Raw genomic sequence first — 26,387 nt, 5'->3', positions numbered from 1 at the left:
AACGATCAGGTATGTGTATATATTTTAAAAATATATTTATCTATAGATGCACACTTTAAAAACTTTCTCTGTCCTTTTAAAAAAAAATTATGTCTATTTATAGTAAATTTTCCAATTATTTCAAATCTATAAAATTTAATTCTCCCAATTTTTAACATGTTTTCATACAATATATTAATATAAAACAATTTTAAAATAGTTAATTATTTATTTTTTAATCTTAATATGTTTTTATTATTTTTTTCTATTTTCAAATTGATTTTTTAAAAATCAAATGTATGTTAATTAGATTTTTTATAATTTTTTTCTATTTATTTGACCAATTTTTTAATATATTTTCATCGTCAAATATGTACTGATTAATATATTTAAATTTATTGCTGCAGTATATGGTATTATTATATTTTTGAATGCCTTATTAAAATATCCATAATCCTAACAATAACCATTCATCCTAACCCTAAACAATAACACTAACACTAACCCTAACCTAACCCCTAAGACTAACCCTAACCCCTAACACTAACCCCACCCCTAACAGCTAACCATATCCCTTACACAAACCCTAACCCTAAACAACCCAACCAAAAAATCATAAACAATAACCCTAACCCTAACCCTAACCCTAATGACCAAATTATATTGCCGCTGATGGTCACAGTTGACTTTGAGGCCATGTATCTTTGATGCAGAAAAGTGCAGGACATTTTGCGACCCGACTTTGGATATGTTGTTGTCCTAGGTCCACAGTGTCAGCATACCGAATTTGGGGTTCCTGGCAATAAGTGGCCCCAAGATATGGGCCCCCAAAGTCGGGTCGCAAAATGTCATTCTCTGATGCAGAAAAGTGCATGACATTTTTGAGACCCTACTTTAGGGCCCCCTATCTCGGGGCCACTTAGTGAGAGGATCCTCAAATTTGGATATGTTGTTGTCCTAGGTCCACAGTGTCAGCATACCGAATTTGGGGTTCCTGGCAATAAGTGGCCCCAAGATATGGGCCCCCAAAGTCGGGTCGCAAAATGTCATTCTCTGATGCAGAAAAGTGCATGACATTTTTGAGACCCTACTTTAGGGCCCCCTATCTCGGGGCCACTTAGTGAGAGGATCCTCAAATTTGGATATGTTGTTGTCCTAGGTCCACAGTGTCAGCATACCGAATTTGGGGTTCCTGGTAATAAGTGGCCCCAAGATATGGGCCCCCAAAGTCGGGTCGCAAAATGTCATTCTCTGATGCAGAAAAGTGCATGACATTTTTGAGACCCTACTTTAGGGCCCCCTATCTCGGGGCCACTTAGTGAGAGGATCCTCAAATTTGGATATGTTGTTGTCCTAGGTCCACAGTGTCAGCATACCGAATTTGGGGTTCCTGGCAATAAGTGGCCCCAAGATATGGGCCCCCAAAGTCGGGTCGCAAAATGTCATTCTCTGATGCAGAAAAGTGCATGACATTTTTGAGACCCTACTTTAGGGCCCCCTATCTCGGGGCCACTTAGTGAGAGGATCCTCAAATTTGGATATGTTGTTGTCCTAGGTCCACAGTGTCAGCATACCGAATTTGGGGTTCCTGGCAATAAGTGGCCCCAAGATATGGGCCCCCAAAGTCGGGTCGCAAAATGTCATTCTCTGATGCAGAAAAGTGCATGACATTTTTGAGACCCTACTTTAGGGCCCCCTATCTCGGGGCCACTTAGTGAGAGGATCCTCAAATTTGGATATGTTAATGTGCTAGGTCCACAGTGTCAGCATACCGAATTTGGGGTTCCTGGCAATAAGTGGCCCCAAGATATGGGCCCCCAAAGTCGGGTCGCAAAATGTCATTCTCTGATGCAGAAAATTGCATGACATTTTTGAGACCCTACTTTAGGGCCCCCTATCTCGGGGCCACTTAGTGAGAGGATCCTCAAATTTGGATATGTTGTTGTCCTAGGTCCACAGTGTCAGCATACCGAATTTGGGGTTCCTGGCAATAAGTGGCCCCAAGATATGGGCCCCCAAAGTCGGGTCGCAAAATGTCATTCTCTGATGCAGAAAAGTGCATGACATTTTTGAGACCCTACTTTAGTGCCCCCTATCTCGGGGCCACTTAGTGAGAGGATCCTCAAATTTGGATATGTTGTTGTCCTAGGTCCACAGTGTCAGCATACCGAATTTGGGGTTCCTGGCAATAAGTGGCCCCAAGATATGGGCCCCCAAAGTCGGGTCTCAAAAATTGATTCTCTGATGCAGAAAAGTGCATGACTGCAGCATAATCCTATGGTGCCATATTCAGCTCCAAAACAATGTGCTTTAAAACATTGATTCACGTCTATACAGTATTCATTTTATTATATTGAAAAAATATATATTTATCCTTGTTATTAATGAAGACATTATATCTAATAAATTATTATTTTTTAAAATTTAGGTTTCTGGCAACCGGTCAATCATATGCATCTCTACATCATTATTTTTTAATGGGCGTTTCCACTATTTCCAAAGTCGTACGAGAAACCAGCACTATACTTTGGGAGGTGCTACACAGAGAGGTAATGCCAGTTCCAACACAGTGTATGTGGCAGAACATAATTAACGAATTTTGGGAAAAAACTAACTTCCCAAATTGTATTGGAGCACTGGACGGCAAACATGTACGCGTCAAAAAGCCACCAAAGTCGGGCTCTATGTACTTTAATTATAAGAAATATTTTTCAATTGTGTTGCTTGCACTAGCTGACGCCAAATCTAAATTTATATGTGTTGATGTTGGAGCATACGGCAGTCAAGGGGATTCTCGTATTTTTAGAGAATCGTCCATGGGCCGTCGAATACATGAAGGTTGCTTTGGAATTCCGGGTTGGAGGCCTCTTCCCAACACTACAGAGCCCATACTACCTGCTGTCATTGTGGCTGATGAGGCATTCGGGCTTTCAGAAAATATAATGAGACCATACAGTGGACAAGGACATAGTTATCAAGAAAAAATCTTCAATTACAGACTAAGTCGTGCAAGACGCGTTGTGGAATGTGCATTTGGGATAAGTGCAGGAAAATGGCGGGTACTACTAAGTACAATGCAGTTAGATGTTGAAAACGCTATCCAAGTAGTACTTGCATGCTGTGTTCTCCATAACTTTGTAATTGAAAATGATAGAATATCCACAGATCCTGCCCCTCCCAACACCAATCAGAACATTCAATACATGGACCTACGCCCAACAGCCAGAGCAATGACCATTCGAAACAATTTTGCAGAATACTTTGTTTCACCTGTTGGTAGCGTGCCCTGGCAGGATACCCATATTTAGTCTGATTGCTAGCTCAAAGTTATTGACATTTTTGAAAAATGCTACTGTGGTTCATTCAGTTTCAATAAAGGATTTTTTCTTTGTCCCAATTTTTAATTATATTTACATTTTTTAATTTAAGCATGTTACTTTGTTTCACTTGCTAATTATTTTTTAATATAATTTCTAGGTTACTGTATTATAACCATCGATAAACACTTTAAATTATGGAGAATGGGCATGAATACTGTAATCTCGTAAAACCTTATGGGATTATAATGTCTTAGATTAAACAAAGGATGTGATAATGTAACACTTCTCTAAATATAGAGCCACCAAAAATATATATAAATGTATATAAATAAAAGATTTCATTACATTTCAACTTATCCACACATCTAATATTTATGGACACCAATTCATAATTTTCAAATATTATTTCTTTATTAAAAGAAAATTTAAAATCTAAAATTGAAACAAAATATAAAATACATTATAATCAAAAAGTGCAAACAGTATAATATTTATTCAAAATCAAACATTTTTTCAAACAGTGCAAATATCAAAAAAATTTAGTGCAAAAGGGTGTGAAAAGTGCTAACTAATAATATGATCAATAAAGGAAAAAAAAACAAATTGTAATAATTAAATTATAAGTTATGATATGTCCCGTAGTTATCCTGTGAACTTTCGTCAACGGGGGAAGGATTACCCATCCGTGGCTGAAGGGGTGGGAGCTGGGACATTGTCTGTGGCATAAATGGTGTGCCAATTGTTGACGACATTGCATATTGTGCTGGCGGTCTCTGTGTGTGTAGGACGTTACCTGTAACTCCCTGGCTATATGATGAACCTCGTTGGATTGGAATATCCATGAAAGGAGTATTCTGCATCCCCCCTTGGACAATGTTCAGTGGCGGTGGGGGCCGCGACTGTCTTTCTGCATTTAGACATGCCACGATATAACAATAAATGTTTTCACGGCATTGACGCTCGCGGTCTTCAGACAATTGTTCAAGAATTACATATAGGCTACGGCAAAAAATACTGCGCCCATTATTTAGGTCCAGGAAGACATCGCTCCGATGTCGTTCCTGGCGTAGCTCTTCTACTAAATTAATAATGTTGGTTTCCACCCTGGTCGGTTCCTGGTCTACGTCACGCGACCGACGCCCCCTTGGCCTGCTTCTTGCAGGAGATCGACTGCGATCACCCTTGAATAAAATAAAATACATACAGTTATTGACATATACATCTTGCACTTATATGACCAAAAGTAATGATGATACATTCTTTTTCTATAAAAAATCAGAGACCATAGGTTGTGTTATACCTGTATAGAAGCAACCGGTGTTTCACGGTCGCGTGAAATTGGAACTGTAGCCAAAGATAAACTCGCTTGTGATGCACTTGGCACATCCTCCATCTCATTTACTGTATCCTGATGGACACTGCCTTCATCCTCTGAAATGTTGGATGTTGTCCTTTAAATAATAAGGTTTAAGTACAGTTAGACATGTGCACATTTTAAAATTTTATTATTTTATTTTTCACAACCCTAAGCCTATCCCCTAACACCAAACCCCCACCCACAAACCTAAAAAAAAAAACGTAGACATAACACTAACCCAACTACTCAATACAAACCCTAAACCCTAAGCCCGAAATTAAACCAAAAACTATCCCTAATTGCTAACCCTAACCCCAAGTTTGTAACCATAAACCCTAATTGCTGACACTAACCCTAACCCTAATTGCTAACCCTAAACCGAAATTGATAACCCTAACCCTAAACCCCAATTGCTAAACCTAACCCCGATTTGGTAACCATAAACCCTAATTGCTGACACTAACCCTAACCCTAATTGCTAACCCTAAACCGAAATTGATAACCCCAACCCTAAACCCCAATTGCTAACCCTAACCCCGATTTGGTAACCATAAACCCTAATTGCTGACACTAACCCTAACCCTAATTGCTAACCCTAAACCGAAATTGATAACCCTAACCCTAAACCCCAATTGCTAACCCTAACCCCGATTTGGTAACCATAAACCCTAATTGCTGACACTAACCCTAACCCTAATTGCTAACCCTAAACCGAAATTGATAACCCCAACCCTAAACCCCAATTGCTAACCCTAACCCCGATTTGGTAACCATAAACCCTAATTGCTGACACTAACCCTAACCCTAATTGCTAACCCTAAACCGAAATTGATAACCCCAACCCTAAACCCCAATTGCTAACCCTAACCCCGATTTGGTAACCATAAACCCTAATTGCTGACACTAACCCTAACCCTAATTGCTAACCCTAAACCGAAATTGATAACCCTAACCCTAAACCACAATTGCTAACCCTAAACCCCAATTGCTAAACCTAACCCCGATTTGGTAACCATAAACCCTAATTGCTGACACTAACCCTAACCCTAATTAATAACCCTAAACCTAAATTGATAACCCTAACCCTAAACCCCAATTGATAACCCTAACCCCGATTTGGTAACCATAAACCCTAATTGCTGACACTATCCCTAACCCTAATTGCTAACCCTAAACCGAAATTGATAACCCTAACCCTAAACCACAATTGCTAACCCTAACCCTAAACCCCAATTGATAACCCTAACCCCGATTTGGTAACCATAAACCCTAATTGCTGACACTAACCCTAACCCTAATTGCTAACCCTAAACCGAAATTGATAACCCCAACCCTAAACCCCAATTGCTAACCCTAACCCCGATTTGGTAACCATAAACCCTAATTGCTGACACTAACCCTAACCCTAATTGCTAACCCTAAACCGAAATTGATAACCCTAACCCTAAACCACAATTGCTAACCCTAACCCCGATTTGGTAACCATAAACCCTAATTGCTGACACTATCCCTAACCCTAATTGCTAACCCTAAACCGAAATTGATAACCCTAACCCTAAACCCCAATTGCTAACCCTAAACCCCAATTGCTAAACCTAACCCCGATTTGGTAACCATAAACCCTAATTGCTGACACTAACCCTAACCCTAATTAATAACCCTAAACCTAAATTGATAACCCTAACCCTAAACCCCAATTGATAACCCTAACCCCGATTTGGTAACCATAAACCCTAATTGCTGACACTATCCCTAACCCTAATTGCTAACCCTAAACCGAAATTGATAACCCTAACCCTAAACCCCAATTGCTAACCCTAACCCCGATTTGGTAACCATAAACCCTAATTGCTGACACTAACCCTAACCCTAATTGCTAACCCTAAACCGAAATTGATAACCCTAACCCTAAACCACAATTGCTAACCCTAACCCTAAACCCCAATTGCTAACCCTAACCCCGATTTGGTAACCATAAACCCTAATTGCTGACACTATCCCTAACCCTAATTGCTAACCCTAAACCGAAATTGATAACCCTAACCCTAAACCACAATTGCTAACCCTAACCCTAAACCCCAATTGATAACCCTAACCCCGATTTGGTAACCATAAACCCTAATTGCTGACACTATCCCTAACCCTAATTGCTAACCCTAAACCGAAATTGATAACCCTAACCCTAAACCACAATTGCTAACCCTAACCCCGATTTGGTAACAGTAACCCCTATTTGGTAACTAAAATCCTACCTGCTAACACTAATCCCTATTTGCTAACCCTCAGCACTACCCATACTCCATAACCACCGGACCGAATCATAATCCCTAACCCTTTAACCTTGACCTTAGCTATAACCAATGCCCTTTCCTTACTGTCACCCTTAAGCACTGACCCCTAACATAACTTAAAGGTTAATGGATGGGAGATGGAGAGAAAGGAGGACCAGGAGGAGAGGTGTATGAAGAAAGAAGGGGGAGGGTGAGGGGACTAGAGTGAGTGAGTGAGAAGATCAGAGGGAGAGAGAGAGAGAGGTGGAAAGGCAGTGACTGAACTAAGGGAGGAGGGAGTGAGAGGGGGGGAGAGGGAGTAGAATAGCAGAGGGAGAGAGGGGGGTGGAGAGGCACTGAATGAAATAAAGATGGAGGAGGGAGTGAGACAGGCTGAGTGAGATAGAATATGAGAAGAGGAGGGGGTGATGGAGAGGGACAGTGGTTTGAGATGCATACATAAATACATACATACATGCATACTAAACACAATTATCTGACAATTAAATTTAATATATTAACGGATATTATATTATCCAGTCTAAAATTTATCTTCAAAAAATAAAAAAATTAAAAATGTATTAGAATCTATTTTAAACACAAAAAATAGAGAAAATTGTACAAAAAATATAGCGAAAAAATTATAATAGAAAAATTAAAAATAGAAATAACATATATTAAAATAAAAAAATTAAGAATTTAGATCTCAAGTTAAAATTTTAAAAATTTTACTTTTAAAAAAAAAATTAATGTTACAAAATAATATAAATTGATAAATAAATTTAAGTTTACTTACGCTCTTGAAATTAAACTGTCCCTCAAAAAAGACAATTGAACAGTCAAGGGGTGGGTTTTGTAGGTGGATTGGGCTCCACTGCGGTTTGATTCTTTTTCTTTTTTTAGATCTCTCTTTACTCTGTCGGCCAAAGATCTCCATCTTTTTTGAAATGATGCCACTGTGCAATGATTAAAAATCAACTTAAAAACTGAAAATACAAATTAACATACCCCAAAATTTTGACCAAATATAGATTGAACTTACCTCGAGTTTCTTGCTGGGATCTGGAGAGGTCTTCCCAGTTTGGGGTCAAGTCTTTGGCCAAATTTTCCCATGTCCTCTGTTTGGCAATCCGGTCAGGGTACAATTCATGGGATTTGTCCCATAATTGTACATAATTTTGAATTACTTCAATCAAGTTGTTTTGGCTCACATCAGAAGTCATTTTTTAGGAGATGTTTCTTCAAAGCTGGCAATCCAAGGTGTAGGAGATGTGTCTTCAAAGATGGCAATCCAAGGTGTGGACAAGCCTAGCTTGGGGGAAGGGGGGTGGCTTGTGGAAAAAAGTTTCAGTTTCATGAAGGATGTGTGTTCTACATGGAAACATGGTGGGGGAGGGGGGCTGACTAGACATTAAGTTTTTCTATGACAATGCTATGGCTTGGCCAGACTAGGTGGAGCCACTGATTAGATTAGAAATTGGATGAGTATTTGGGGCAAAGAAGTGAAGGAATTCCTCATTGTACAAGCTAATGGAAACACTAGAGATATTATGGGATTGTGTCACAAAGTAAATACACTCTATGAATTATATAAAGTAATTACAACTTTTTCCTAACATTTTTTATTGTTTTCTATGAGTTTAAATCATATTTCAGAATTTTCAGGTACCAAAAATTGGGTTCCTTTAAAAACGCATATAAACGCAAACGCGGCTAAACGCGGTTGCCGCGTTCAGCCGCGTTTAGCCGCGTTTAGCCCCGTTTTGCGTCTGAAACGCAGAAATTTTTGTCTCTGAACGCATTTTTTTGCTTCTGGAAAAACGAGATTAAACGCAACTGCATATAAACGCAAAAAAACGAGACTGTGTGCATGGACACATAGGATAACATTGAATGAGTTCAGGTGCAGTTGAAAAAACTGTCCAACTGCATCTGAACGCGCGTTTAACTGCGTCTCGTGTGCATGAGGCCTAACAAACACAAAACAGAACTTGCTGTTTCAGAGCAGTTACTGTGATGCTCAGAACAATGTTTATTTATGCTTCTTCAGGGGAGTATGCAACTAACATGAACATAAACATAAAGAGAGGTTTAAGAATACAGAAAATACAATTATGCCATACAATTAGATACACATAAATTTCAGAACATTAGGTATGAAATTGGTCTCAATTTGCTCAGTCCAAATGCTTACCCTGATATAATCATTTCCTGCATCGCAACCCACAGGCCAACAGATGGTGAAATAGATGACAAGAATTAGGTGACAGGATCAAATGCTAAAAACAACCCAGCCTCATGCAGGGCATAGATGGAGGTAGACAAGCGCTACAAAGATCAAAAACAAAATCCAGAGATAAATACCAAGTATGACAAGTCCAGCACAGGTATTAAAAAATGTTAGTTTGTAACAAAGTGGGTAAGTAAATATCAATCCCTAAATTATAAAAGGGAATTGGGGCTGAGAAACATGCCTCCATAGTAGGATATGAGATGCTTATTATCAGAGGGATGGAACAATTGATTTTAATTAAGCCTAATTAGTATAAGGGTTGAAAGAAGTGGCTACTGGGGGTATACTACAAAAATACTTATTAACTTATTTCTATTGTACTCATGCGTTTTAATACGCTTTTTGTCCTTAGGCCCACCTCCCTGTGACACGGCAACTTTCTGTAATGATGATAAAAAAAATCTTTTTGTTCTTTTGTATTTTTTGCATTTATCTTTACTAATCAATAATATTGTATTTTTCCTCTCCCCCTTTTCCTTCCCCAATTTTCCTTTTTCCCTTTATTTCCTTCTCTCTCTCTCCCGGGTCCATGGCGGCTTTCAGCGGCGAGGCCTGGGAGGGCCTAATGAACAAAGCTTCTGACCTTCAAAAGAATAGTGAACCATCGGATAAGGATCTTGACCTTGCTTTGCAATATTTGCAACGCCTCTTGGAACGTAAGGTTAGAATTTTTTGGCACAGAAAGTTTTTTCACAAATACATTGATCAACAAATCGTGCCCTTTGGCCTTAGAATACAAATTTTCCCCAATCTAAACAAAATTGACAATCTCATCAAGCAAAAATGGGAAGAAAACCTACAAACGTGTTCGATTGCAATGATGACTTTATTAGCCATCCAATATTCGCATGATATCGACCTGATAGATAATTCCATTAAAAAATGGTACGATGAATATGCTAAAATAACCTCCACTTCTAAATTTAAACGCAAGGAATCTGAATTATCCAAACACATTGAAAATTATACCTTAGAGATAATACGTTTAAAACAAAATAAACTTACACGTGATAGTAATTCCTACTCGAACGGTTCGGCATACAAATGGCCAACAGATGGTAAAAATAAAAATAAGTTCTTTAGAGCATCACGCCCCTCTAACAGGAGGGATTATAATGATGATGAAACTAGATCGAGTGCTTCATCAACCTCCTTTCCATCCAATCATTCCACAATTTATCGTGATTTATCGGGAGACAGACTCCCAAAGAGGAGAAAAAGCGATTTGGAGGGCGCCGCTATGGCAGCACCCAACCAACACCTCAGTACCCCTTTACCACCTCGAACTCATCCTATTTCCAACCAAGTCCCTGTTCGTCCCTTAATGATGTTCCATCACCCACCACCACCCCCACCTCTCATCACTCCCACCCCCATTAACACATCCTTGTCCATTTCTACCTCCAGTAACACTTCTATGTCTACCACTCTCACGTCTTCCTTCACAAAATCAGCCCCTTTGACATCATCCCTACCCATCACCAACACTAATGACATCATCATTTCACCTAGTGGTGCTCCCCTACCGGCGGACCTCCGAATCGCCCCTATTTTTTTAGGGAAAGATTCCCCTCAACCACCCAATACCTAACCCAATCTTCTCCTACCTACCCAGAACTCAATTCAGGGAATGAATTATCTATAGTCAACTTATCGTCTTATGTGCTCACGAGTCATGAACTCGATGTTCTGAAACTAGGACTGACCTTCTGCCCTGATTCAAGCTCGGACAAATTCTCTCTGATAAAGGATATACATTTATTTGCACGAAAACTGATATTTAGAACCCTTTTTCATAAGCCCAAGCAACCTACTGTACAAATAAATACATTGAAACTCACCAATGAGGTAAATAGTGCTGATCAACAAGCCCTCTCCAATTTGATGGATCTATGGGAAGAAGGCCAAGTACCTCCTGATGATGAGATAACCATCTCTTCCACTGGTTTATCGGTACAGTCAGTTTCTTTTCCCCCTTTAGAAATGTTTAAACCTAAGTCAACAAACTTCCCACTCCTAAATACAAATCCAAATATTTGGGCATTTACCCAACAAGTTTGCCAGGCAATCGAACAAACGCATTTTCCATTGACCAACAAACATAATCTAACGCATAATCAATTAAAGGCATTAAAACAACTCAAAACTAATCCCAATATAGTCATAAAACCCGCGGATAAAGGTGGAAACATCGTAATTATGAATACTTCACAATATCTCAATATGTGTAATAAGATTCTTCAAAACTCTGACTGGTATCGACCAATTTCTGTGTCTTTAATCTCTCATTTTGACACACAATATCGTTCGATAATCTTTAATGCATACAAATCTGGTACTATAGACAAAGGCACATGGAACTTTTTAAATTCTAAAGATCCAAAAGTTGCTACTTTCTATGCCCTCCCGAAGGTGCACAAATCTCTAACTGATCCTCCGGGACGTCCCATCATTTCCAGCTGTGATAGTTTGACAGAAAATGCAAGTAGCCTTGTAGATAAACACCTTACACCGCACGTCATTTCCCTTTTTTCTTATGTAAAGGATACCATCGATCTTCTAAAGATACTCGAGGGTATCAGCCTACCGGCACAGTCATGGTTGGTTTCCATCGACGTGGAATGTTTGTATAATGCTATACCACATACCAAAGGTTTACAAATAATACGCTCCTATTTGCAAGAAAGAGGCTCAAATTTCTTCGCTTATAATGAATTTGTTATGAAGCTATTGGATTTTATTTTAAAGCACAACGTATTCCAATTTAACCAATCCCACTACCTCCAGGTGCAGGGGGTTGCGATGGGGACTAAATGTGCCCCATCGTATGCCAACCTGTACCTGGGGGGGTGGGAAAAAGATACCTTCGCGCGTGAAGACCTCGTCCCTTTTCTAAGTAACATCACAGCCTGGTACAGGTACATTGATGATATTTTATTTTTTTGGTCAGGATCAGAATCAGATTTGTTGCTCTTTTTCAATTTACTTTCTGTGAATCCATTCAATTTAAAGTTTACGTTGAATTACAGCCAAAACTCCATTGAATTTTTGGACTTAACTATTAAAATTGATGCCACTGGACATGTTTATTCTGCCTTATACAGAAAGCCTACTGCTGGCAATACGGTCTTGCATGCGACAAGCTTTCACCCAAAACCTCTCCTAAAGAGCATCCCCTACAGCCAGTATCTAAGGGCCAAACGCAATTGCAGTACTGACTCTGACTTTAAGATTGCAGCCAATGACTTATACAATAGACTCAGAGCACGTGGATACAGTCATGTATCTCTGAAAAAATCATATAATAGAGTAAAAAATAAAGATAGGACTTCCCTTCTCTTCTCCAATAAACAAAAAAATTTCGATAACAAAGTACGTATCATTACCAAATACTCTAACCAACATCATTCGTTCCGTGCTATAATCAATAAGTTTTGGCCTCTTTTAAAAGCCGATCCTATTGTTAATCAGTACATAAATGATGCACCATCAATCACCTATATGAGACCTCAATCACTCAAGGACAGCTTAGTTAGAAGTCACTTTCAGGACTCCTCAGGTGATACTAAATCCAAATATCCAGGTACCTATGCTTGCGGGCAATGTGACATGTGTCCCTATATACATAACTCTCAAAAGATCAGATTGCCAAACGGCAACCGTTTTGTTTCGAAATTTCACGTTACATGCTCCACTCCAGGCGTTGTATATTTGGCCCAATGCCGGTGTGGAGGATTTTACGTAGGTAAAACTAAAAGACTATTTTCTATCCGCATAAAAGACCACATCAAACCTATTCTTAATAAAAAAATCACCACAGCCATAAGTAGGCACATAGGCACCTATCATGCCTTTGACCCCAACTGGATACGTTTCTCAGCCCTGGCCCATATACCTCTAAACTCAAGAGGTGGCTCAGTGGACAAGCTTCTCTTACAAACTGAAGCTAAGTGGATCTTTATTCTAAAAGCCACTAAATACCCTGGTTTCAATGAAAATATAAGCTACAGATCCTTTCTGTAGCTAATCTCTGTTTGTTTGTTTCATGAACCCTCCTACCTTAGCTGTGAGCCCCCGTGGAACCTGGCATGAAGAGAGAGAGATGATATCCCCCTTTTCCCCTTTTTGTTCATCTTTTTCCCTTTTCCTTCCTTTCCTCCTACCCCCTCCCCAAGTCATTGGTTTTTCTTTTTCTTTTTGTCTTTTTGTTTTCAACAAAATATTTTATTTTATTTTATTTTATTTTCTTTTTATATTTATGTTATATCAAAAAAATATCTCTGTACATCAATTAATGTCATTATCAATTATTATTAACGCTGTACCGGTAATATATACCGTCTAATGTCTCGCTTTGCTTGGCCCAAGGTGGGTTTCATGGTTTGCACACTTGGGATCTCTGTTGCTCTCTATGAGTCCCACCCACATTGAGGAGCTTTGCTTTCTCCCTCCTTCCCTGCACCGCAATCCAAAGCCATATATTTTTTGATTTGGACTTGATACTCTGCTTTTTATCTTCCCTTGCTCCAAGTATGCAAGGGCATATGGACACCCAAGGGCGCAGCTGGGTATTATTCCCAGGCGGCGCCCGATTTGAGGTGGCAGGGAGCATGTAATCCCCTCTAGGGTTAAAAGCCATGATAATCGTCGTTTCTTCTGCCCTCTATGCTGACTTGTGTCTTCCCGCCCCCTTCAAGGGCGGAGAGTCAGCTTAGCCCCATCTCCATCAGCATTTGTCCAAATTAACCTCGTGTCAGCACTGAGGCATTATGGGGTTGGTAGTTCAAATGCCGACTTGAAAGGCTCTGCACATGCTCACTGCTTCCACCTATGGCTGTCCGCATCGAGCCGGTGACGTCAGACGCCGGCTCGATGGATGGGGGATATAAATAGGCAGCGCTGTCATTTCATCTGTAGCGCAGGTTCAGCACAGATACTACCGCCACGCTAACTTTTCCTCTTGGTAAATATATTTCTTTAGCTGAATTTTATACTGTTATAATACCGCCTCTCATCTTTCTATACTTATATTTAGTCATCCTTCTTTTTATTTACTTGTAGGTTCAGCCTGGCAGTGGCAGCATATCGCTGCACTCTGCAACTTATAAAACATCATAATGAATCAATTGATTCCTTTTTTGTAACTTGTTGCATTTGTATTGCACCAATACCATCATATGGAATTAACTCTTTCATCTCTGATTCTAACTGCAGGTAAAAATAATTCTTATTCCTTCTACTCTCTTTAACAGTATTTTTGTAGTATACCCCCAGTAGCCACTTCTTTCAACCCTTATACTAATTAGGCTTAATTAAAATCAATTGTTCCATCCCTCTGATAATAAGCATCTCATATCCTACTATGGAGGCATGTTTCTCAGCCCCAATTCCCTTTTATAATTTAGGGATTGATATTTACTTACCCACTTTGTTACAAACTAACATTTTTTAATACCTGTGCTGGACTTGTCATACTTGGTATTTATCTCTGGATTTTGTTTTTGATCTTTGTAGCGCTTGTCTACCTCCATCTATGCCCTGCATGAGGCTGGGTTGTTTTTAGCATTTGATCCTGTCACCTAATTCTTGTCATCTATTTCACCATCTGTTGGCCTGTGGGTTGCGATGCAGGAAATGATTATATCAGGGTAAGCATTTGGACTGAGCAAATTGAGACCAATTTCATACCTAATGTTCTGAAATTTATGTGTATCTAATTGTATGGCATAATTGTATTTTCTGTATTCTTAAACCTCTCTTTATGTTTATGTTCATGTTAGTTGCATACTCCCCTGAAGAAGCAAAAACGCGAAACATGTCGGGAGGATATATGATCATTCTCAGCAACTAACAATTTCAGGATCCCCTATATCTTGTGTCATGTAACTTTTTGTATAAAATGTGTATTTGCTATTATATTTTTGTTATTTTGGTTTCTCCAAAATAATTTTAACATATTTCCAACATTAAAGCTATGAATTCTTTTTTAAGAAATCTTTGTCTCTTTAATTGATGTACCGTTAAAAAATCCCCTGGCCCCCCCCTCCCTTTTTCCTATTCGTGGATATAATATTTATAGAATTATTGGGGGATGAGGTACCTTTAACAGGAATGTGTCTCTGGGATAGTGTGGACCAACTTATTTCTAATGTTTATTTATGTTTTTTAAAATGCATTAAGCACCATCTATCTTCATGGCAATGCCTTCTTCATCTCCACAGGGTACTCCCTTAAAATACTGGAGGCTCAATACTTATTGCTTTCTTGGGATAAGAAAATGGTAGAGATACACTATCAACATAAATCTTTTGAAACCACAGAAATGATACAATATTTATTACCCCTATGCAATGTACATACTAGAATACCATAAAGCCTGTACTTCTAAGTGCTAACATTGTTAGTTTTAAATCTGAAAAATAAAGGATTTTTCCTGCTTCAAGGCTCCCCAATAAAGACCATTAAAACATTATTATTTTAATACAAAGGTATTCGCTTTATGCTACAGTGTAAGCCAGGGTGTCTAGAAGAAAAAAAAAAGGGAGCAATTAGATTGTTAAATTTGATACTGGCAACATCTGCATTGCTTTTTACGTGCAGCTATGTTTGCTGTGCATATAGGGACTGCTCTAGGTGCAACTTTTTTCTAGAGATACACTGAAATTTTGGGGGGCAAACATTGTTTTTTTGGCATTTTGCCAATAGAGCGAAAGGTGCAGATAAGGGCGCTGAAAATGCATGCGTTTTTGCTGTGATTTTACCATGGTTAAGGTTTGTCTTTAAGGCTGGATTCACACCTATGCATTTTTAGCTCTTTTTGCTTTTTGCAGATTTGCACAATAGAACTTGTTCCATAGGAAACCATGTTAAATGGACTGTAGTACAAATCTGCAAAATGCGCTAATGCATATTTGTGAATCCAGCCTAATAGGTCATGTGACTCAAAGACTACATCAAAAACACAACACTTTTTGGAAAAAGCATTTCAATGGGGGGGGGGGGGGGGGCATTTTTTTTTTTCAACTGACCAAAAATGCAGCAAGCAAGGTTTTTAACACCACAGTGAAAGTGCAACAGACCAGTGTGATGACATTCATGGAATTTAAAGGAATGTTTATTTATTTATATATATGTATATATATATATATATATATATATATATATACATATACATATATATATATATATATATACATATATATATATATATATATATATATATATATATATAAATAAATGTTTTCATGTTTATGTTTCTATATAAAAAAAAAGTTTTTTCGTTTCGGCCACTTGCATCCTGAATTTTCAATACCAGCATTATTCATTCATTCAGTGCACCTCTACTTTTTTTTGTGGAGTTTTGAAAGTTTAGCAACAGAGTGGTAAATATAGACAGTAAAAATAAAGGGTGTTAGAAGCAGCAATTTATGCAAACGCCTAACATATGGATTTTACAATATTGGGTTCTGGGTCCTGTGCAGGGTTTGGATGTTTTTTCCATGTTTATGTGGATTTACTATAGATGCTCCAATAACCCTGAGGTTGAAAGGCTTACAGTGCCCATAACCTACAGACACAATCGACCAGCACTGTGGCACTGGTAGATACATCAGCAGACCATGGGTAGAAACCACCAAGTGGAATTCCAGGATCGATCTAACTAAGCTTAAAACTGCCCCCACCCCCTTCCTATCTCCCATACTAACTACACTGAAGGAGGAAGATGCTTATACTTACCTATTCTCAGTGCTCTCCAGACACGTCACATGATCGGCTCTCTGCAGCCAGCATCAGGGCAGAGGAGGGGCAGCTGACAACCGATGATCCATATTGGGGATATATTGGGAACCATCCAGGCATTCCAGCTGTTACTCTCCTCTCTCTTGAAGCCGGGCACTGAGGAGATCACATGACCAGACAAAAACACCCTGAGAAAAGGTGAGAATAGGCAAGTGTAAGCATCTTCCTTTAACAAGGCAGTTAATATGGGAGTTAGGATAGAATGAGAGCAAGTTTAAAGTGGTTATAAACCCAGGCAAAAAAAAAAAACCTGCAAGACAAAAGGCATAATGAGCTAGTATGCATAGCATACTAGCTCATTATGATATACTTAACTTAGATTGAAGCCCCCCGCAGCGGTCCCGGGCAGACTGCTTTGGCCAGCAATATGTTTCCCAGAGTTACATCCGGGTATCGGGGGCTCTGGAGCTGTGATTAGCCAGACCCGCAATGGGAGCTGCCAGTAACGGAACACCAGTTGAAGAAACAGCATATATGAGCCGGTTCTTCAGTGTGTATGTGCTGATGATGTTACCTGTACTCAAAAGTGATTGTAAAAGGGGTTTTGCAGCTACTTTAAGCTTGGTTGGATTGATCCTGAACTACCACTTTAAACATCTGTCTGTGAAACCCAAGATGGAAGCTTCCACTTTCTTTTTCCTTGGCACAGGTTACCCAAACTACCTGTCAGGAAGCACGCTTTAACAGTACTTGATGAATGCAGACACCAGTGCCTGTTCCTTAACTAGCTTGCAGGATCGACTGTTCAGAATCCCCTTGAAGCTGAAAAAATGTTTTTATGGGGCCAGTTAGCAACAACCACATGGTACGTGGATTAGATGTGACCTGGCTGACGCACTGGTATCGGAAATCCTATTTCCACCCCAGCCATAAGAATTGGCTGGTCTATATAACCTATGGCCACTTCAGAAGGCAAACCTCTCCTCTCAACAGGTGAGGGGATGTCCCCAGAGGTGACTGGCCAATGAGTTAGATCCCAGCCCATACCTTAATAAATTGAGCAGCTTGAGAAATGAACGTGGAAATCCACACAGAGCCAAGTTCTGAACATGGTGGTTTGTTGGACCTTTAGGTGTGTTCCCACCAGAATGAGAAGCCATACTGCTCAAAATGTATGGTTTATTTCAGCATTTTCTCCCTTTTTTTAATAGCAAGTAGCCATACTCTGCATGTTCTTTATCTTTCTGCATTTTTTATGTAATTGTATCTTTGTACATTTTTGGGCAGCTCCACTATGCCTAGATTGCACCAGATTGTATGTAGGATTTGTATCTGCCTGTGTGTGGCCAGCCAGCTAGATCCGAGTGAGATCTCCCTCCAGTGGCAATCAGCAGTGTTGCAGTTTGTGATAACCGCTTCTTTGGACTGTTTACCTGCACAAAGTCATCTCTGTCCTCATTGCTCCTCCACAAAACAAGGTTGTCTACCTGGTTAGTGATTGCCGCTGGTCTGCTTTCTTGACACCTGCAGTGTCAATTTTCAAGCAACTTCAGAGGCACGTGAAAAGATCCTAAAAAATTATTTATGAAAATAAAAATCACTGTAGATGAGCATTTTTGTCTGTGCCTTTACCTGCAATTTTTTATCTTACCTGGACTTCATATGCAGCTTGGCTTGTGACACATCCACCTAAAGACCAAAGCTACTATTCAGAGAAAAATTACTCGACTTTTAATTCAACATACTTAGAAACACATCTAATAAAATCCTATATAGAATTACAACTCCCATCGCTTCTCGGCCTTTTGACTAAAATCAAGTGTAAAACCACAATTCCCAGTTGTGCGTTGTGAAGTAAGACCCTATTAACCACTTTCAGACCGGACCATTTTGCTGGCTTAAGACCAGACCACTTTTTGCGATTTGCCACCGCATTGCTTTAAATGACAATTGCGCGGTCGTGCGATGTGGCTCCCAAACAAAATTGACGTCCTTTTTTCCACACAAATAGAACTTTCTTTTGGTGGTATTTGTTCACCCCTGCGTTCAATTTTTGTGCTATAAACAAAAATAGAGCGATAATTAAAAAAAAATAAAAATAAAAAAAAAAAAGCATTATTTTTTACTTTTTGCTATAATAAATATCCCCCTCAGTTTAGGCCGATACGTATTCTTCTACATATTTTTGTTAAAAAAAAAAAAAAAATGCAATAAGCGATTATTTGTTTGCGATTTTTATTGTGACTGCGACATTATGGTGGACACATCGGACATTTTTGACACATTTTTGGGACCATTGTCATTTATACAGCAATCAGTGCTATACATCAATCAAGTTCTACTCAGTGCCCTTATTGTAATAAACACAAATAAGTTTATAGAACGGAAAAGCAGCACAGAAGAAGCATTTAACCACTTCAGCCCCGGACCAATTAACAGCCTAAGGACCAGAGGTCTTTTTACAATTTCGCACTGCACTGCTTTAACTGGTAATTGCGCGGTTATGCAAAGTTGTACCCAAACGAAATTTGCGTCCTTTTCTTCCCACAAATAGAGCTTTCTTTTGGTGGTATTTGATTGCCTCTGCGATTTTTATTTTTTGCGATATAAATGGAAAAAGACCGAAAATTTCGGGAAAAAAAAAGATATTTTCGAATAAACTAAGTTTTAGTCATACATTTAGGGCAAAATGTATTCAGCCACATGTCTTTAGTAAAAAAAAAAAAAATGTCAATAAGCGTATATTTTTTGATTTGCGCAAAAGTTATAGCGTCTACAAACTAGAGTACATTTTCTGGAATTTACACAGCTTTTAATTTGTGACTGCCTATCTCATTTCTTAAGGTGCTAAAATGGCAGGGCAGTACAAACCCCCCTAAATGACCCCATTTTGGAAAGTAGACACCCCAAGGAAGTTGTGGAGAGGCATGTTGAGCCCATTGAATATTTTTTTTTTGTCCCAAGTGATTGAATAATGACACAAAAAAAAAAAAAAGTTTACAAAAAGTTGTCACTAAATGATATATTGCTCACACATGCCATAGTTATATGTGGAATTGCACCCCAAAATATATTCTGCTGCTTCTCCCGAGTATGGGGATACCACATATGTGGGACTTTTTGGGAGTCTAGCTGAGTACGGCACCCCGAAAACCAATCACTGCCTTCAGGATTTGTAAGGGTGCAAATTTTTGATTTCACTCCTCACTACCTATCACAGTTTCGAAGGCCATAAAAATCCAAAATAACACAAAACCCCCCCAAATGACCCCATTTTGGAAAGTAGACACCCTAAGCTATTTACTGAGAGGCATGTTGAGTCCATGAAATATTTTATATTTTGCCACAAGTTGCAGGATTACAATTTTTTATTTTTTTGCACAAAGTTGTCACTAAATGATATACAGTGGTGTGAAAAAGTGTTTGCCCCCTTCCTCATTTCCTGTTCCTTTGCATGTTTGTCACACTTAAGTGTTTCGGAACATCAAACCAATTTAAACAATAGTCAAGGACAACACAAGTAAACACAAAATGCAATTTGTAAATTAAGGTGTTTATTATTAAAGGTGAAAAAAAATCCAAACCATCATGGCCCTGTGTGAAAAAGTGATTGCCCCCTAAACCTAATAACTGGTTGGGCCACCCTTAGCAGCAACAACTGCAACCAAGCGTTTGCGATAACGTGCAATGAGGCTTTTACAGCGTCCTGGAGGAATTTTGGCCCACTCATCTTTGCAGAATTGTCCTAATTCAGTTACATTAGAGGGTTTTCGAGCATGAACGGCCTTTTTAAGGTCATACCACAACATCTCAATAGGATTCAGGTCAGGACTTTGGCTAGGCCACTCCAAAGTCTTCATTTTGTTTTTCTTCAGCCATTCGGTGGTGGACTTGCTGGTGTGTTTAGGATCATTGTCCTGCTGCAGAACCCAAGTTCGTTTCAGCTTGAGTACACGAACAGATGGTCGGACATTCTCCTTCAGGATCTCTTGGTAGACAGCAGAATTCATAGTTCCTTTTATCACGGCAAGTCTTCCAGGTCCTGAAGCAGCAAAACAGCCCCAGACCATCACACTACCACCACCATATTTTACTGTTGGTATAATGTTCTTTTTATGAAATGCAGTGTTCCTTCTACGCCAGATATACTTGGACGCACACCTTCCAAAGAGTTCCACTTTTGTCTCATCGGTCCACAGAATGTTGTCCCAAAAGTCTTGGGGATCATCAAGATGTGTTGTGGAGAAATTGAGACGAGCTTTGATGTTCTTTTTGCTCAGCAGTGGTTTTCTCCTTGGAACTCTGCCATGCAGGCCATTTTTGCCCAGTCTTTTCCTGATGGTGGAGGCATGAACGCTGACCTTAACTGAGGCAAGTGAGGCCTGCAGTTCCTTGGACGTTGTTGTGGGGTCTTTTGTGACCTCTTGGATGAGTCGTCGCTGCGCTCTTGGGGTAATTTTGAGCGGCCGGCCACTCCTGGGAAGGTTCACCACTGTTCCATGTCTTCGCCATTTGTGGATAATGGCTCTCACTGTGGTTCGCTGGATTCCCAAAGCTTTGGAAATGGCTTTATAACCCTTTCCAGACTGATAGATCTCAATTACTTTCTTTCTCAATTGTTCCTGAATTTCTTTGGGTCTCGGCATGATGTGTAGCTTTTAAGGATCTTCTGGTGGACCTTACTGTGTCAAGCAGCTCCTATTTAAGTGATGCCTTGATTGTGAACAGGTGTGGCAATAATAAGGCCTGGGTGTGGCTAGAGAAATTGAACTCAGGTGTGGACAACCACAGTTATAGTATGTTTTAACAAGGGGGGCAATCACTTTTTCACACAGGGCCATGATGGTTTGGATTTTTTTTCACCTTTAATAATAAACACCTTCATTTACAAATTGCATTTTGTGTTTACTTGTGTTGTCCTTGACTATTGTTTAAATTGGTTTGATGTTCCGAAACACTTAAGTGTGACAAACATGCAAAGGAACAGGAAATGAGGAAGGGGGCAAACACTTTTTCACACCACTGTATTGCTCACACATGCTATGGGCATAAGTGAAATTACACCCCAAAATAAATTCTGCTTCTTCTCCCGAGTACGGGGATACCACATGTGGGGGACTTTTTGGGAGCCTAGCCACGTACTGGACCCCGAAAACCAAGCACTGCCTTCAGGATTTAAATATAAAACGCTACCAAAAAAAACTGTTAGCGATTGCAGGGATCAGGCCTGACTCAGCGATCGCTGTAGTTATGCGTTTAGTGTTTTGTAAGTGACAGTGATCGATCGATACTGCACTTGGGTGGGCTGGGCGGAGGGGCAAAACGCAGGTGCTAGCAGGTATCTGGGCTGATCTCGCTAACAATGCGTTTTTTTGGAACCCTAAACTGCTGGGGACGCTAGTATAGATCTGATCAGATATTGATCTGTTCAGATTCTATACCACTACGGGAGGTGTATGCTTTGCGCGTGGGTGTTAGCGGTACTAGCACTAACCTAGCGCTGCCTGGGGCGACGCAGACCCTGACCCTAAAACCTAATTGATATCACCCGCCGGGTGATCAGGGGGTTAAACCTTTATTGAGTAATAAATGGTGGGTGCCCTGATGCTATAAAAAGCTAACTAACCAGAGTCACCCGTAACACTTATACGGTGATCACTGGTGAAAGGGTTAACTAGGGGCCATCAGGGGGGTCAAATTTTTATTAGGTAGTATATGGGGGTCCCTGGCGCTATATAAAAACCTGACGGGGAACCTAAATAACTAACTGGCTAACCAGCGTCACTTATACGGTGATCGCTGGTGAAAGGGTTAACTAGGGGCAATCAGGGGGTTAAAACCATTATTGGGTAGTATATCGGGGTACCTAGCGCTATAAAAACCTGGCGGTGAACCTAAAAAAATAACTAGCTACCTAGCGACACTAGCGACAGCGTCAGAAAAATGATCGCTTAGTGACACTGGCAAAAGGGGGTGAAAGGGTTAACTCTAAGGGCAATCAGGGGGTTAAATCTTTATTGGGGGGTGGTAGGGGGCTACCCTGGACCTAATACTAACTGTCCTGACACTTTTTACTTTTACAACTGACACTGAATGCAGTGATCAGTAAATAAATGATCACTGCAATCAGTGACACTGTGACTGGGGGGGGGGGGGGGGTTTGTGTGCCTATGTGTTATTTAGTGTCAGTGTAGTGTTTGGTGCAGACTTACTGTGTCCTCTCCTCGTAGTCCGGTCAATAAGACCGCCCCGAGGAGAATGACATCACTTCCGCCCTGCCTGTGTATACAATACACAGTGGGAGGAAGCTTCTCATTCGCCAGGAGCGATCGAGAGGGGATGGCCAGAAACCAACGGCCATCCCCTCATCCCGGATCGCTCCTGAAGCGAACCGGACCACCGCATCCAGCTGGAGGGGGTCCAATCGGACCCCCCACCCGCTGGAAGGCAAGCACGTACATGTACGTGCTTGTGCCTGTACATGCCATTGTGATGACGTACAATGGCATGCGGCGGTCCTTAAGTGGTTAAATAAATATTGATGTTGTAGGGAAAGGTCTTATGCCACGTACACAGGACCAGACTTTAACTGGCAGACTAGGTCCGACGTTCTTCCCAACGGTCTTTCCGAACGAACGGACTTGGCCACACACAATCACACCAAAGTCCGACAGATTCGACTGTGATGACGTACAACTGGACTAGAATAAGGAAGTTCATAGCCAATAGGCAATAACTGCCCTAGCTGTTTTTTTTTTGTCCGTTGGACTAGCATACAGACAAATGGATTTTTCATCTGAACTCGAGTCTGTCGGAAACATTTGAAACATGTTCTAAATCTAAAGTCCGTCTGATTTTTCAACAGCAAAAGGTCCAATGAAGCCCACACACAGTCAAATTATCCAAAGCAGTTGTGAGACCACTATGAAAAGCTTGCCTGTCAAGATATCACTTCCTTACAAATTTCCTTCCCCTTTACCTGGATGACTCACCATGTTTTATACCTGGGTATTAGGGGTGCAACAGATTATCACCAATCCATAATCCGAACGGGTCAACCCGTTTAGATCGTCACGCCACGCGATCTGCGGAGCACTCCACTGCCTCGGGCTTAGGAAAGGCCGCGGCTTTGGCCTAGCTATGGAGCAGCAGCCATATTGGTACACCCGGTGGTGGTGAGCTACACGCTGACGTCATCCCCAGCCGCATGTGTTCGAAGTTGTCCAGCCCGTCAGCCACAGGACCACAAACGACATTGGGGTGCGGGGGGGTTTGGCTCATGGCTGTGATGGAGATGTCTGCTGTTTCTGGGGGGGGGGTGTCTGTTTTGGGTCAGTGGAGGTTACTGCGACAGTGTGATCTGTCTCTGCCGTGGAATGGGGGGTCCCTGTCCCTGCGGTGGAATGGTGGTAAGGGAAGGTTATTAGTAACCTCTTTCCTTCATCATCATATTTTCAAGTCATTTAAAAGTGTCAATAAACAAAAAGACAAACCATGCGTTTGTCTTTTTTTTTTTTTTTTTTTTCTGATCCGAAAAATTATCCAATCCATGACTCTGATCCGAGGAACGATCTAAACCGTGAGTTTTTTGATCCGTTGCACCCCTACTGGGTATTAACCTAACAGAAGATATGAGGCCCTCGATCAAGCCAATGTAGTGAACCGACCACCCACATGACCCAATCGGCCCCTATGTACATTTTGTGGTTAGGTAGGGTCACAGAAGACAAAATGACTATTACCCAAAATACTACATCTCTTCAAATTCCAGTAAGCTGCTTCAGTGTGCACAGTGGTAGCGTGTCTGCACTGGATTCTTTACCGGTTTTGCACCAATCAGAAATTCTAAGAACTTATATTTCATATAACTTTGTTCACCTACTCTATTTTTTTACCAATAGAGAAGTGGTTTCACATTTTACTAGATTATGCTTTGCAACATTTAAATTTTAGTGTAACTGACATATTACATGATTTACACACTTTAGTTATTATTTACATTGTTTTGTACTTTTTTTTATTATATGATCAATCTGTGCATAATTATTTGTCATGCACATTAGAATTTGTGCATACTGCACAATATTGTGACACACTATTACTTTGTTTTACAATATATTTTTTTGTCTACGTGGTTAGCGCTGCACATTACACACACTCATTACAGTGTTTGCTTCATGGTCTTTTGGCTTCTGTTCCAAAATTGGCCCTAGTATATGAATGGGGACCTTGGATTGTAGCCTCTTTGAGGGTAGGGACTGATGTGAGTGTGCAATGTACAGGGACAATTGTAGACATTCACTCAGGTTGAACTGGATGGACTGGTGTCTTTATTCAACCTTACTATGAAACTTTCATAGGAAATGTAGTTCCAAAACATCTAGGGTGCCAAGGTTCGCCATTACTGCTATAGAGTGTCACATATGCATTCAAGCTCAAATTAACAAAATAAGAATAAGAGGCTGATCATGGTAAAAGGGGGTTGGTTTCCCAGGAGTGTGCTCATCATTATATTATAGTAAGAATAGAGGAAGGAGTTCTATGTTCCAGAGAATCGTGGTTCTAGTAGGGATAAGTCAAACCCTGGTGAGAGAAAATCCAGGGCTGCCATAATTTGGTGTATTTGTGGACCCTGTCCTGCAGTTTAACCTCAATGTTACCATAGATCATGGCCTGGTCGCCGCTTTACACACTTGAGCGACAGACGTTTGGTGTCGGAAGGCCCAAGACGATCAGATTGCCCTTGTGGAGTGGGCCGTGACCGGAAAGGGGGGCACCTGCCCCTTCAAGGTGTAGGCTTGTACCACAATCTGTCTGATCCACCTGGAAATGGTGGCCGACGAGACTGCCATGCCTTTCTTTGGACCAGCCAGCGAGTCTAACTTCCGGAAGGGAGCCATGGCAGACAAATACACCTTCAAAGCCCAAACCACATCCAGAGCGTAAAAGGCCACCTCCTTAGGATGTGTCGGCTTAGGACACAGATGGTAACACAGTGTCCTCATTGATGTGAAACGCCGAAACCACCTTCGGCAGAAAAGGCGGTTGCGGACAACCACGTAGGGCAACTTGCAGGACAAGGCCGCCAGTTCCAAAACCATCCTGGCCGATGTAATGGCCACTAGAATGACCACTTTCTGGGAAAGAGTCAAGAGAGGAATCTCCCTGATATTCTCAAATGGCGGTTTTTGCAGCGCCGATAACACCAGGTTCAGATCCCACAGGGTGAATGATGGATGAACCCGACTACGACTACGTGTCGCACCCCTTGAAGAAAGGTACTCAGAGAGTGAGACGCCAGGGGTCGATGAAAAAAAAAAAAAAAAAAAAAAAAAAAAAAAAGGACAGCCAAGGCTGATATTTGTCCTTTAATGGTGCTTAATGACAACTTCTTGTCTACTCTATTAAAAAGACAAGTCAAACACACA

General features: G+C 40.4%; 2 protein-coding genes and 1 long non-coding RNA gene across 4 annotated transcripts in view; 1 reads left to right on the top strand and 2 right to left on the bottom strand.

The window, feature by feature from the left end:
• The window catches only part of PRKCZ (protein kinase C zeta), a 614,201-nt gene that overhangs the window by 481,679 nt on the left and 106,135 nt on the right, over positions 1-26,387 (bottom strand). The window lies entirely within an intron of this gene.
• Positions 3,826-8,891, bottom strand: LOC143934226 (uncharacterized). Its single transcript, XM_077457657.1, has 4 exons — positions 7,969-8,891; positions 7,723-7,882; positions 4,600-4,750; positions 3,826-4,480 (listed from the first exon to the last, which is right to left on the bottom strand). The coding sequence occupies exons 1-4, from the start codon at positions 8,147-8,149 to the stop codon at positions 3,917-3,919; spliced, it is 1,056 nt and encodes a 351-aa protein (XP_077313783.1). The 5' UTR covers positions 8,150-8,891; the 3' UTR covers positions 3,826-3,916.
• Positions 13,806-15,125, top strand: LOC143933233 (uncharacterized). The gene is made up of 4 exons (XR_013263066.1): positions 13,806-14,182; positions 14,281-14,433; positions 14,734-14,867; positions 15,000-15,125. It is a non-coding gene; the product is annotated as an uncharacterized LOC143933233 (long non-coding RNA).

Source organism: Lithobates pipiens, unplaced genomic scaffold (assembly GCF_037356315.1).
Source record: "Lithobates pipiens isolate NorthernLeopardFrog02 unplaced genomic scaffold, aLitPip1_a1.2 Scaffold_27, whole genome shotgun sequence".
NCBI lineage: Eukaryota > Metazoa > Chordata > Amphibia > Anura > Ranidae > Lithobates > Lithobates pipiens.
Note: the sequence above shows the minus strand (reverse complement) of the source record. Positions and strands in the feature narration are given on the sequence as shown.